This window comes from Fukomys damarensis, unplaced genomic scaffold (assembly GCF_012274545.1).
Source record: "Fukomys damarensis isolate Sample0158 unplaced genomic scaffold, DMR_v1.0_HiC HiC_scaffold_6, whole genome shotgun sequence".
NCBI classification, from domain to species: domain Eukaryota; kingdom Metazoa; phylum Chordata; class Mammalia; order Rodentia; family Bathyergidae; genus Fukomys; species Fukomys damarensis.
In genome coordinates this window covers 26,968,312-26,982,441 of record NW_022900918.1, presented here as the reverse complement: position 1 = coordinate 26,982,441, position 14,130 = coordinate 26,968,312, and the positions used below count along the sequence as shown (strand labels likewise).

Sequence of the window (14,130 nt, the reverse complement as noted above, 5' to 3'; positions counted from 1 at the left end):
CCCCGAAACAAAAAAAAAAAAAAAAAAAGAAGAAGAAGAAGAAGAAGAAAAAGAAAAAACTACCCATAGTTTATTTAAACATCAGTCTCTTTCCTCTGTAAGAAAAGCGAACATAATTTTCAAATGCATATGTCTCTGATTTCTTTTCTGTTGTCTCCAGAAAAAAATGCAAGTATTCATGTCACAGAGGCCAGCTTTGTCACTAATGCTTTTCTCAGATCGAGTGTTCACCAATTCAATGTTGCTTAATGTTCCAAGTTACTCAAGTTCCACCTTCTGTCAGACCATTTATCTCTTCAGATAAGATATAACATTAAAGAATATAACCACATTGGAGATATTATTTTACTTTGGCTGCATAAATTCAGTTTTAGATAATTCCATTAGAGTGTTTGATGCTGTCTCTGCTGACTGCCTTTTACCCTTGCTTGGCATTATTGGTTAATGCTGTGGTATGGATGGAAACCAGCTACCTCTGGATAAGAGATGATTCAGAAATGAGCCAGAATAAATACACCCCACCAGGCCTATGAATAGCTATTTAGGCTTTCTTTGTGCCTTTATTTTAGGCATATTTGGCTATTGCCTTATTAAAAAAAAAAAGCTTCATAAAAGTCTAGCTTTATTCTATCCCACTATCACACAATTTAAAAGGAAATAGATATTGTTATTCAGTCTTATATGTGTCAGGCATTGTACAAGGATTACTTCCTTCTATTTTTCTTTTTTTACAAAAGTATATTTTATAAATAAGTCTCCAAGAAATCAGCTTTTGCCAATGGTCATAGAGAGAGAAAGCTGGAAACAGATTCTAAAGCCTGGATTTTTCCATATCTCATGCTGCAACCCACGGAGTAATCAGAGTAAAAGAAGCCTACATGAAGCCCAGCATTTTCTCAGACCTACATAGTGGTGGGCTTGTCAATGAGCCTGTAAAACTTGATATTTGGTCTTTAAAAATGTTATGGTATTACTTCTACACCAAGTCTAACTTGTTTTCTTAAATGTTATTAGCACATGTGTGCATGATAATGATTACATTATAATAATGATTGCATGTATAATAATACATGTACATAACACATCTTAAGGGCTAGGGATGTAGCTCAGTGGCTCCCTGCTTGCCAGGCAAGCACAAGGTCCTCAGTTCAATCCCGGTATCAGGAAAAAACTGTCTTACTTCCCTTTTTCCTTCCTCCTCCTCCCCCATCTCTCAGTGCCTTTCCCTTTTGCAAATGAACTATCTCCATATCCTATTATCTATTATTCCTCTTATCTATTATATTCCTATTACTTTGTTCTGTAATTTATTTACGTTTTGGTTTTTCATATAAAAAAAGCATGTGTTATTTGATTTTGTGTGTCTGATTTATGTCACTGAACATTATGGTCTCATGGTACATCCATTTCAAGTGATATGAAGTCAACGAATGTAGACACAGGCAGAAATGTACCCAATTGGCTCGTGTAGGCCAGGGAGAGCTAGCTCCAGGATAGCTGTGAATATCCCAAAGGATGAAACAGTTTGTTATCAACAATAACACACCAAGTATCTCCACCCTCAAATGTAAGGGTTGAAAGGCAGATATGGTTTTTTTTGTTGTTGTTGTTTTGTTTTGTTTTTGGTACCAGGGATTGAACTCGGGTCCTTGCGTGAAAGGCAGATGTGAACAGACAAGCAACTTCTCACCAAACCCCAGCTAGCCAGAGAAATATAATTTTTATAATGTGCCGTAATTGTTAGCTTCGGCATTAAAGTCTAGAATACTTAATTTTTAAAGCAGAAATGTATTTCCATGAGATAGCCTCAGCAGTCAGTCACATATTAAATGAAGGAGGCAAAGACACTTCTTAGAAGAGGAAGATAAGATACTGAGGGAAGATAGATCATATGTCTAAGACATATCAAAAGGAAGTCCTACGAAAATTCATCATGGGTCTTTCCAACTTTGGGCTCTAGTATATACATTCCCATAAACAGTTGTGCATGTTCATAGATTATTTTGTCTATTCATTAAGTAATAAAAAGGCTATTCTCCTGTGGCAAGCATTAAGGCCCCGAAGACATACATGTAACCAAACATCAAAATTATGTTGAAAAAGTTTATATTCTACTGAAGAGAGACACAATTTAAATTGTATGGATAATAATTAAAATATTTAATATTCCATTAAATGTTTAAAAATGAAATTTCTAAAGCCCAAGCTAACCATTTGAAAGTAACATATGAGAAGAAATCTGTCTTACTGTATTGTGTCTTATACCCTGTGACGGTTCAGCTTTACTCTCATCTTGGTTGGTATGGGAGCTGTGCAGGGGATTAGTAAAACACTGGGTTCATCATGTAGGCGTAACCTTGAGCAGTACTGATCTTGAGCTCTTAACCTCACTGTTGCTGCTCCCCAGCTCTGCTTTTTGGCCACCATGAACTAAGCAGCTTTGCTCTGCTACAAGCTTTGGACAAGATATCCCTGCCCTGGAGCCAGCAGACCCCAGACTGAGCTCTTCAAACTGTGTATCAAATAAACCTCTTTGCTCAAGTTGCAGGTGTCTAATACATACAGTAGCCGTTGCGTTTCTCAAGTCTTATCCTCGAAACTACCGCATGCAACCACTGTTCTCAGCAATAGGCAAATTGTTTCCCAAGTCGTGGATTAACCTCTACCATTTGTAAAGAGGGAAGAAAAACATATGCACACATGAAAACGTGAGGTAATTTTAGATACAGATATTATTACAAAAATGACAAATAAAGGTTATATGTCAGTGTCTAGGTGACAACTTAGACTACAGTGATTAGTCCTTCAAATGTGGATTGTAAGAGATCCCTGAGAAAAAGACGTCCAACTACTCCAATACATGAATTCCTCTTCTGCCCCCTGTTCATATTTCAGGGGCTTGTACCCTAGTCCTTTTGGGACCAGCCATGGATGGTGTCAAAGCAAAGTATTCCAGGCTAAGGAAACAGAAAATGCAAAAGTATTGAGGTAAAAATGACCGTGATGTATTTATAAGTACATAAAGAAAGTTCATGCAGACTAAGAATAAGGATAAGGAATTTTACTATTGAGATAATCAGAAAGTTTACCATTAACCCATTATGAACCATCTTATTACATGTCTTACTAAATAGTTGGGAATTTATTCAAACTCTAAGATGAAGTCATTCTAAGGTGAAATCATGAGTACAGAAGTAACACAACCTGGTGTATGTTTTTTAGAAAGATCATTTTGACTGCTGCTGTATTCCCCATGACAGATGATGGTGACCTGGAATGGAAGAAGAAATGGTCAGGAAGATAACTACACAGTCTTGCAGAATGCTGTAGGGACAGAGAGGACTCCTTCAGGCCCAGCCCATGAGTCAGGTACCAGAGAAGACTTCCCTGATGACTTTGTCAGCAGCTGCTCTTCTCCAACATAGTGAACCATCTCCCAGAGGCCCGTCTCATTTTTCACAGTAGATTAATCTGAAATTATTAATTTTGTAGGTCGGTATCTACCTGCCTTCACTATAAGACAAATCAAGAGTGCTCAAACTTGCATTTGTCAGAGCAATATCTCCAGTTCACAAAGCACTGCTTAACACACAGTAGGTGCTCTTTAATTGAATGACTGAGAAAGTCAATTAATGAGTATAACTTCCAAATGATGTTTTTTTTGTTTTACATCTGGGGTGACATAGAACACTTGACTCCTTTTTTACAAGAAAGCCCTTAAAACGAGTGACAGTATCCATGCTATCCCTCCTGGTTGTCTCATCTAAATGCTAATTACTTTGAATTCTTTCTGTATCCCCCTTTTACGCAGTCAACCTGCCACATCCATGAGTTCTGCATCTGGATCATGAATTCTGGGTCTGCAGGAATCAAACATGCTTTAAAAATCGAATCTCCAGTGATCGGTTACAGACTGTTTCTTGTCACTATTCCCAAATGATACAGTAGAATAACCATTTACAGAGCAAAGCAAGAGACTTGAAGATCTGTAGATCTGGGGCCTGAGGGGGATCTGGGAACTAATCCTTCGTACATAGCAAGGGAGAGATGACTATACATTTAATTTTCTAGCATCTTAGCTAATTTTAAAACTTTGATTTATGGAACAAAAATCTATGTGGGCTTCCATACATTTATATGTAAACCTACAAATCAGCTAGTCTTGAATTTTTTACATATTTGATATCAATTATTAATAGCTGATTTCAGTATTGCCCATCTTATACTACCATTTTGAAGGTTAAATAGCTATCATAACAAATCATAAATAAAAGATAAGAAATTTTCATTGCTACAAAACTGTCAAATTATATTCTCCCATGAAAATTAAGTGATTTAATTGTCTATTGGATTCAGTGATAGAAGTAGTTGCTTACTACTCATGACTTTATTCCTGGTTAACAGAAAATCTGTTTAACCTGGGGTTAAGTTGAAACTGTTCTGTTCAAAAATATGAAAATATGGAAATTAGGATAATTGAGCCAGGGATGTCACTCAGTGGTAGAACATTTACATGGAATGCATGGGGTCCTGATTTTGATCCCAAGCACACACACAAACACACATAAGTGCTATTCAAGAATTAGAGGAAAAATGTGTTGGAGTGAGGGATGCTTTATTTAACCTCACTCACCTTTGAGCCTTCTACTACTCTCAGAAATGGATGAACTGTTACCGCTAAAGGAGCTCCTACAGCTCTGTTGGAGAATGAGGCAACTAACCATAGGCCATAAATGGAAGAATAGGAGAATTGGGAGGGAAAAAAAAGCACAGTCATTCATTATGATAAGATACCACAACACCTGCTGATTGCTTCCTTTCAAATAATAATTTTCAGTATTCATTAACTTTCAGTGATTTGGGGTTTTCCGTTGTAGGCTGATAAACCTAACCCTAATTGATGGAAATTTCATCTGTGTTTTTTTTTTTTCTGTGTTTCTATAGTTTTACAAGACATTCCTTAAAGTTGTAAAACATTTTGTGTTGACAAAGACAAGAGTGTTACTGAAAAAAATGGAGGAAATTTTCACTCCACAGAACAATAAAATCAGCTCTAATGCTTTAAATATTAATGATGAAAGACAGTGCTGGGAATAACACATACTCACCTCCAGCTCTGGTCTGTTTATACAGTTATTTCCCTTCTTTATCATTTCTTAAACAATTAAGATATGCACCTAGGAATTTCTGATATTATTAGTTGTCAGAAAAGAAATATGGCAATAGGCAGAATTATTTAAAATTCACAAACATGCTTAAATTTTTCAGTTTGCAAAACAGCAACATAAACATTCATGTATACTGGGAAAATTAAGATAATAACACATTTCAAAACCGCAGCTAAGTCATGGAGTGAAAGACTGTTTTTCAGGTTAAAAACTTTCACATAACTATTTCATTAATTTGTATCAAACAGTTGTGAACTTGATCCATTTCAGTGTAAAATCTTCCTAATTCCACTTTAATGGAAGTTTACTTTTTATTGGTAGATGTTTGAATACATAGCTATTACATTCATCTTAGGGAATTGGCACATATAGATAGCTCGTCTTGATCACTTTTACCCCTCTCACACTCTTTTCCTCTCCTTTCCCTTCAGGTCTCTTTCTCTTTCCCATCTTCACAGAGTCTGTTTCCCTGTTTCATACCTCCTCTTTTACTCGTTCTTTATGTTCTTTACATGTTGGGTTTCTCATGTTAGAGAAATCGTGTGATATTTAATCTTCCTTTTCTAATAAATTTCACTTAACATAATGGTTCCAATAGCTATCCATTTTCCTACAAATGTCTCAAATGTATTGTTCTTTTAGACTGAGTAGCAATCCATGCTGTATAAGTGCCACATTACCTTTATCCATTCATCTGTTGATGGTCATATTGTCCATTTACAAAATTTAGCTATTGTGGATTGTGCTGCTATAAATATAGGTAGGGTAGGCATGTATAACCTTAACTCATTCAGAATGAAAATAAGAAGAGGCATAGCTAGGTCAACTGGAATTTTGATTTTTATTTTTTTGAGGAGTCTCCATACTGATTTCCATAGTGGCTATATTAGTTTACTTTCCTACCAACAACATAGAAGGGTTCCTTTCTCTCTACAGCCTCGCCAGCATTTATTGTTTTTCTATTCTTTGATTATAGCCATTCTTATTAAAGAAAGAAGTAACTTTAGTGTTGTTTTGATTTGCATTTCTCTGTGGCCAGAGATACTGAACATTTTATTGCATACTTATTGGCTATTTCTTCTCTTCATTTGGAAGTGTCTATACATTTTAATTTCTCATTTTTCCTGTGGGTGTCTAATTTTATTGAGTTCTTTATATATACTAGGTACTAGTCCACTGTCCAAGAAGTAGCTCACCAAAATATTTCCCATCCTGTAGATTATCTCTGTACTCTGTCAGTTATTTCCTTTGCAATACTGAAGATTTTTTAATTCATTATAATCCCATTTGTTGATTCTTGGTATTATATCTTGTGCAACTGAGGTTTTTACTTACTTCTATGTCTTCAAAGGTTTACCAATTTTTTCCAGCAGATTCAGTGTTTCTGTTTCTATATCTAGGTCTTTGATCCATTTTGATCTGATTTTAATACAGGTTAAGAGAAAAAGATTTAGAATTCATTCTTATGCACACAGTCAACTAGTTTTCCCAGAAGCATTTGTTGAAAAGGTTATCTTTTTTTTTCATCAAAGCTTATTGGGCCCAATGTCAAAAGAAAAAAATCAGAAAGCTGAAGGTGTTTGGGGCTTTATCTACATTTACAATTCTATTCCATTGGTGAACTTGTCTGTCTTTGTGCCAGAATCATACTGCTTTCATTACTGTAGCTTTGTCAAATAACTGTAAGTCCTGGATTATAATGAGTCCTGCTTTGCTTTTATTGCCCAGGATTTGGCTATTTTGAATCTCCTCTGGTTTTATATGAATTTTAGAATTTCTTTCTAGTTCTGCAAAAAAATGCTGCTGTCATTTTGAGTGGAAATGCATTAAATCTGTATATCATTCTGATAACATGGCTATTTGATGATATTGATTTTTATTATCCAAGAACAGGAAAGAGGCAGCATATAATACCAGTATGCAAAAACTGATGGTGTTCCTGCACACCAACCATGAACCCACTGACAAAGAAATCAAGGAAACAGTCTCATTCACAATAGCTTAAAAAAACAAAACAAAACAAAACAACACCTGAGGATTAACGTAATCAGGGAAGTGAAAGAAATCTATAACAAAAACTACAGTGCTCTGAAAAAATAGTAAGAGACTGAAGAGGACATTAGAAAAACAGAGACATTCACTTAAATTTTAGAAAATATAATACATTTAGCAAATCTACAAATAGCTGACATTGCTTACTATCTATAATAATAATAATAATAATCCATTTATATGTATGCTATAGACATTCTCTGATTTGAAATCTAAGAGTACAACCACAGAGTCACAATCCTTACCAAGTCCTCCTATGTAACAGCATATAAAGCACCTTGGTCTCCAAGAGCAGAGATGAACACACACAAGTACATGTGCTACAGCTGATATCTGTACAAATGACCATCACCACGTATGGGAGAGAGGAATTTAGTTTGCACTGGACTATCAGCACCACCTTTCACTGCCTCCCCAGCCTCACTCCCCTATTCATCAAGTTCTCCTGGAGTTGCACATGGAGTAATATTTTAGTTAAGATTACATGGCTTTATTTTCTCTCTCTCTTTTTTTTTTTGCTTTTCTCTTATTTCCTCTCCCCTACCCTTCCCACTTTCCCTCCACCTTTAGCCCCTTTCTTCCTATTTCGCATTGTCCATTATCTCATTAGGATCTTATGTATTATTATACTTTATTCACACCAGAGAAACTCTTTGGTATTTACATGTGTGACTTATTTATTTCACTTAGGAGTATTTCCTCAATATGCATCCATTTTCCTATGAATGAATTTAATTTCTCATTCTTTATGGCTGAGTAGTATTCCATTTTATAGAAAAAAACACATCTTCTTTATCCAGTTTCCAATTGATGGGCAAATGGGCTGTTTCCAAGTTTTAGCTATTAAAAACTGTGCCGCTATAAATGTAGGTGCACATATATCTCTGTGATATGATTCTTTTAATTCTTTTGGAAAGATCCCCAGCAGAGGGATGGCTGGGTCAAATGGAACCTCCTCAGCTCTTTGAGGTATCTCCATATTGATTTCCATAGTGGTTGCACCAGTCTGCACTCCCACCAACAATGGAAAATAGTTCATTTCTCCCCACAACTCCACCAACATGAAGTGTTTGTAAAGGAGGAGGGAGGAGGAGTGAAGGGAGGGCAGGGACAAGGGGGAAAAATGAGAACCAAGATCTGTCATGCAAAGGTACAAGATCCCAACAATGAATGTACCTGTATTGTATACCTAAAATGTGCCAATAAACTCAATGAAGAAAAAAAAAGGCGGGGAAGCCAAAAAAAAAAAAAAAGACTATATGGTACTATAAAAATACTGTGTGTACACAAACAGCACATGGATGGCAAAGAAATTAAGAGACTTAGAGAATCCTCTATAAGCTTTATATTTGAAGGCGTGTCTATAAGAATTTAAAAGATTTTTAACTTGGTTAATATGATGCCAATTTTGGAACAGATTTATTTTCATGTGTGCTGCATAAACATTCTTTGAAAGAAAACAATAAAATGACCTGCCATATGCCATCATAAAGCTAGTCAAGCTTTGCTTTTATTAGTTACATTATGTCCTCACTTAGTGGGACCTAAAAATCCAATCATATCAGTCAGCCAAATACAATTTTTAGATTCATTATTTTAATAGATTGTATATATTCCAGCTATAGTTATTTCTTATAAATAATGACAAGTTGTGGTTGATTTTATGTACCAAATGTAATAATAAAAAATCGAGGAAAAACAGCAGCAGAGGTCAGGCAAGCTGTTTCTGATGAGCATTTGCATAATATCGCCTGTGACTTTGAGGGGTCACTCTTTGTCTAAATGTCTTTAAGTATGCAGCCTCCTTTTAGACATAAGGAAGGCTAAGGCGCATATAAGCTCTGCTCAACTCAAGACACATGCTGCAAAGATCACTGTCCTCTTGGGGAGCATTGTGCACTGCACTCAATGACAGCTGTCAGCTGTGCCCATGATTATAAGCTGGCATTAGTGGAAGTTCATTCAAACCAATCTTCATCTCTTTGAAGGCTAATATTAAAATGGACATATGGTAGTACTGATGTTATAGATAAAACTTCCTGAAAAGATAGGGACCTAAACACACAGTCATACAACACATAAAAAACTATACATCTGCTTTATACCTACAAGTGTCCATGTACACATGTGTGCAGAAGCCTTAAGTTGTTATCTTTGCCCCCGTTTTCATTTCTTTGTCTGAGCATCTATAATTTCTGTAAAGTCTTTATTAAGTTACACCACAATTTATAATTTAATTTGATTACACTTGTTAGGAAAAGATTATACACACACACACACACACACACATACATACATACACTCAAATGAATTCAAAGTTACTTATTATCCACTGATCTGTTAGTGTATATTTGTAAGTTAGTTATCGATCTCTGGCATAGGTATATAATAATATAAAATAGAATTGTGTTAACTAAACTATATTTATCATGTATGACAGCTACCAGAAGAGTCATTGTACTGGAACTAAGGGAGATAAATTGATAATATTTCCACTAGGTGAAATTTTCACTACACAAGTATTTAATTTCTATAGTTAGATAATGTTTTTTTCAGGTAGGATAAGATGTTGTCAAAACAGAACTAATTAACAAACATAGATTCTGAATTGATTGCCTGTTTTGCTCTGTGCTCACTACATCCTCATTCCTATATTCTGCAACTACTTAAGTGGTTTAACACACTTCACTTAACATATTGTTTCCCTTCCTAAAATATTTAATATTCTCCTACTAACCACTTGGATCATTCCCTTGACACTATATATATTCCTTCAATACTATAGGAAAAGTAACAACAGGAAAATACCAAGCTGAGCACTTATAAAGAGATTCTGTGTCAGCCCTGACTTCTGCTGAGAATTAACACCAAAAAAGGCACATAGAAGAAATTTCCGGAGCAACTCTTTAAAATACTTTTTGATAATACTGCTGCTCATATCGCTTGGTACTGGCCTTTGTAACATCAGTTTAAAACAAGAATCATATTTACCAAAACTTAGCCATCATAAACTCTTAACTTTAGCAGCTCTATTCTGAGATAGTTATCCAGTGGATGGAAAGTTGGATCAGGCAGACAATCTTCAGCAACAGTGAAATAATTTTACTAACTGAATCCCTATCTAATCACCCTGTGTTCAGGCATTACTTAGTGTACTTTGCAGGTTACAACCCGAGATTTACTGGACAGCTTGACAAATGAAAATAGCTTATTTTTCTTAAGACTTTTTACTGAATCATCTTCATATATTTCCTCATTTAATTCTCTCATAACACTATATAGGTACAGTATTATGAACACTTCACAAAAGAAAATTGAGAGCACAGGAGTCTAAACAACTTCATTTAAGGTCATGCTGTTGGAATTTAGTAAAACCAGGATTGGGAAGCCTTCTATCTGCGTCCAGAGACCTAAGTTATACCTCCAATGGCTAGGTACATACTGTGCATTGTCAGATTTCATTCACATGTCTGAACTTCCCTCACTGCCTGCTGGCATTGCCCAGATGCTGAGTTCTACTTGCTGGCACAGAAATCCACTTTCCCAGGTACCTGTAGCCACCCTTCCTGAATTCCTCAGTCTAAGTGGGCTAAATGTCCACTGTTTTCCTACGGTCGTGTCACAGTTTTACATCCCATCCACCCATTGAGGCATGCTGCCTGTCTATATCACACCCTCCAGACTTGCTTAGGCAGTCCACTGAAATAACACTTACCAGGCAGTTTGCTTGTTATTTTGATTTCGAACATCCTGATAACTAACATTTTCTGCTATGTTATTTAACATGTTTATGTGTCTCAGCCCATGCCTGGATGATTAAGTGTTGAGAGTCATTTGTAAATCTAGGCTGTCACAGAAATTGTCAAAGGTAATGCACACACTGAACAACTCAGGTTAAATGTTATATAACATGTATCAGTGTTACATAATTTCCTGTTTGATCTACAACTAGACTATAAAAAGCAAATATTCCACAAAGTGTTAAGATGTCTCAAAAAATAAGCATGATTTTATTGTACTGTAATTCATATCAGGTGCTGAAACAAAAGTGGTATTTTTACCTTAAGAACAGTAGTATATTTTACGAAAAAAAAATTCATAGCTTATTTAGTTTACATAAGCATAAGTATTTTGAATTGCCTCCCATGTACTATGCGCATTGTGATATAAGTGCAGTGTATGTGTCAGTCTATACCACGCTAAATATAAAGTATTTTTATTTTTATTTACAAAACATTATAGTCCCCAAATATTTGCAAGTGATTGTCTCTAATCCCCCCAAACTCTTGAGATTATTTACATATAATCTATGTAAACCTTCCCAATCACTTTACTTATAGTATCTAACATTGTACAAGTGATGGGTAAATAATCACTATACTTTAATTTTTAGAAAATAATTTAAAAAGTAGGTACATGCTAAGAAGAGGTATAATTTTGACAAATGTCGTCAATCTGTGGTTGGTTAATGCGTGGTTACAGAATCTTCAGATACTGAAAGATAATTGTTCAGCTTAGTAACTTCTCTTCTCATTGAGACAAAATACCCAACACCTATGAAAGGTGTAGTCTTATAATTTCAAGGCATTTTTCTATTTGCCTGTTGCAGAATAGGGCTTCTTTCTAATCTTTTCAGCAACAAGGCTATTCTCCATAAATCTTTACAGGCTCCAACATCACAGATCCTTCCTTTTTTGATCCTGCTTTTCTTATGATAAAGCCACCAGCAGTATTTACACCATAGTTTCAACAATGGGCTGCCTTTGAAATCTTCTTCTTTAGATTATTTCATCTGCTGCCCTTAATCTCCTACAAAATCTCAGGACAGAAACAAAATGACCCATTTTCTGTCAGCCATAATATACATGCTCCTGAGTCCAACTACCTGGCTTTGCTCCCAACTGAAACCTCCCGAACCTGGCTTTTACTATCTGCATTTCTAACAGTATTCTGGTCTTTTGAGTTCCAAACAGAATCCCCCATCAAGTTTAACCTACAGAATTCCAGTACTTCTCTAGTCAGAGTCTCCAAACCTTTCTAAACTCCTCTCCCAAACCATGCTCAAAGAGCTCTAAGCAACATGGCCAGGCACCGTTACAGCCACAACCCCACTTCTGTAGTATCAAACTCTGTCTTTGTCCCTTTCTCTTCACTTGGACACAATACTCGACACCCATAACGTAAAGGGGGAGTTTTGGAGGTAGGGGATTTTTGTTTTGTTTTTTGTTTCTTAGCTCAAATTTTCAGTTCACAGTCAGCTTCAGGGCAGAAATAGGATGGTAGAAGATGGTATAGTGGAAGAAAGCAGCTCACATCGTGGCATTCAGAAGCAAAGAGAGGAAAGGAAGAACTACATATTGATTTCACCATATGGAACATAGAGCAACATATACTTGAATAGTTTCACTATTAAGTGACTGCTTAGTTGTAGATAGGACATTTAACTGATTTAGGTCTTCATTTCTTTGAAATATCAATTTCATAATAACTTTTAAAGAGGTTCTCCTGAGAGACAAACAAGGCTTTAGAGATATGACACACACATAAATAGATACAAATACATGCTTACATACATGCATTGGTATGTTTTGTAAGATATAAGGTATTTAAAATTTAAATATTATAAGAACTTTGGAAGAGAGTGGCTTCACTTTCTTTTCTTTCAAATTGTAGAATTTTAGATAAAAATTGAGACATTGTTATTGTTGAGCTGCACATGATATCTGGTACAAGCCCTAATAGACTGCTGATCTTTAATAATCCAACACAGGAAAAAATGCTATCCTCGTAGGAGAATTATGATCCAGCATGGCAAACCTTGGAAGAGAAATATTAATACCATATTAGACTCACCATAGTTATCTGGAAATTTTGTTTTAGTGGTTGATGATAAGATTAGAATTAATATACATAATTTTTTGTAATTAGATGAAGTAATTTAATAAGATTACTGACATTTAGAAATTTGAAGAAAGGAGCTAAAGGTGTAGGGAAGGTGTGATACATAGGGGAAGAACAAAAAGGGAAAAGAAAAAAATGTGAGAGAATGAAAAGATGAAAATAAAGTGTTTGTAGATGGGGAGGGGAGGAGGGGGTGAAGGGAGGGCAGAGGTAAGGGGAAAAAATGAGAATCAAGACTTGCCATGTAAAGGTACATGATCCCAACAATGAATGTAACTGTAGTGTATCCCTAAAATGTACCAATAAACTCAATAAAATTAAAAAAAAAGAATTAAAATAATCATATTACAAAAAAAAAATCATTATTTTAACCCAATGTTGAAAAATGTTACACTGTGTCTAGCCACAATAAATTCTAATAGAAAAATTGATTTTTTTAAAGAAAAATATGTTTTCATAGCCAGTGACTAGGATTCAAAACTGAATTTCATAGTTTTTCAAGATTCCTTTCTGCATTTTATATTATGTAGATTTTTTCATATATGAATGTCTAAACAAAATATCTGTACCCTCTAAACAACATGGTACTGGGGATAAAAATCAAATATGAAGGTGTCTAATTTAAAACAAATACCTACCTTTCCCCAGTTGATACTTTAGGAAGAAAAATTTATAGCACAGAATATTATTTGCAACTCAAAAGGAAGAGAAACTTTTTACAATATTTATCTTTTAGTAGCTCAGAACAAACCAGGTTCCTGAATAATCCAATAACTTGATGTTTAATTTACTGTAATTTTATTATAAATGACATCTACTTATCTTTTTACTAAACAAAAAATAGAATTATATACTATATGCTATGTATTACATATTATAAGTTATCATTATATTATATATTATGTATTTTATATATTATGCACTATATTATATATTATATATTGTATATTTTATATTTATGTATTTTATATACTATTATACTATTTATTATTATATATTTCTATATTAT

General features: G+C 34.8%; 1 protein-coding gene across 4 annotated transcripts in view; it reads right to left on the bottom strand.

Annotated features, from left to right (window-relative positions):
* Gpc5 (glypican 5) overlaps positions 1–14,130 on the bottom strand; it is a 1,306,099-nt gene that overhangs the window by 560,933 nt on the left and 731,036 nt on the right. Inside the window, exon 8 of one of the 4 annotated variants that reach the window (XM_033760930.1) lies at positions 3,212–3,271. The exons of the other annotated variants lie outside the window; for them this stretch is intronic. Within the exon in view, the coding sequence (XP_033616821.1) occupies positions 3,228–3,271 (44 nt within the window). The 3' untranslated portion in view covers positions 3,212–3,227. Of the gene's footprint in view, positions 1–3,211; positions 3,272–14,130 lie in introns of those variants that run through there. 4 annotated transcript variants of the gene reach the window in all.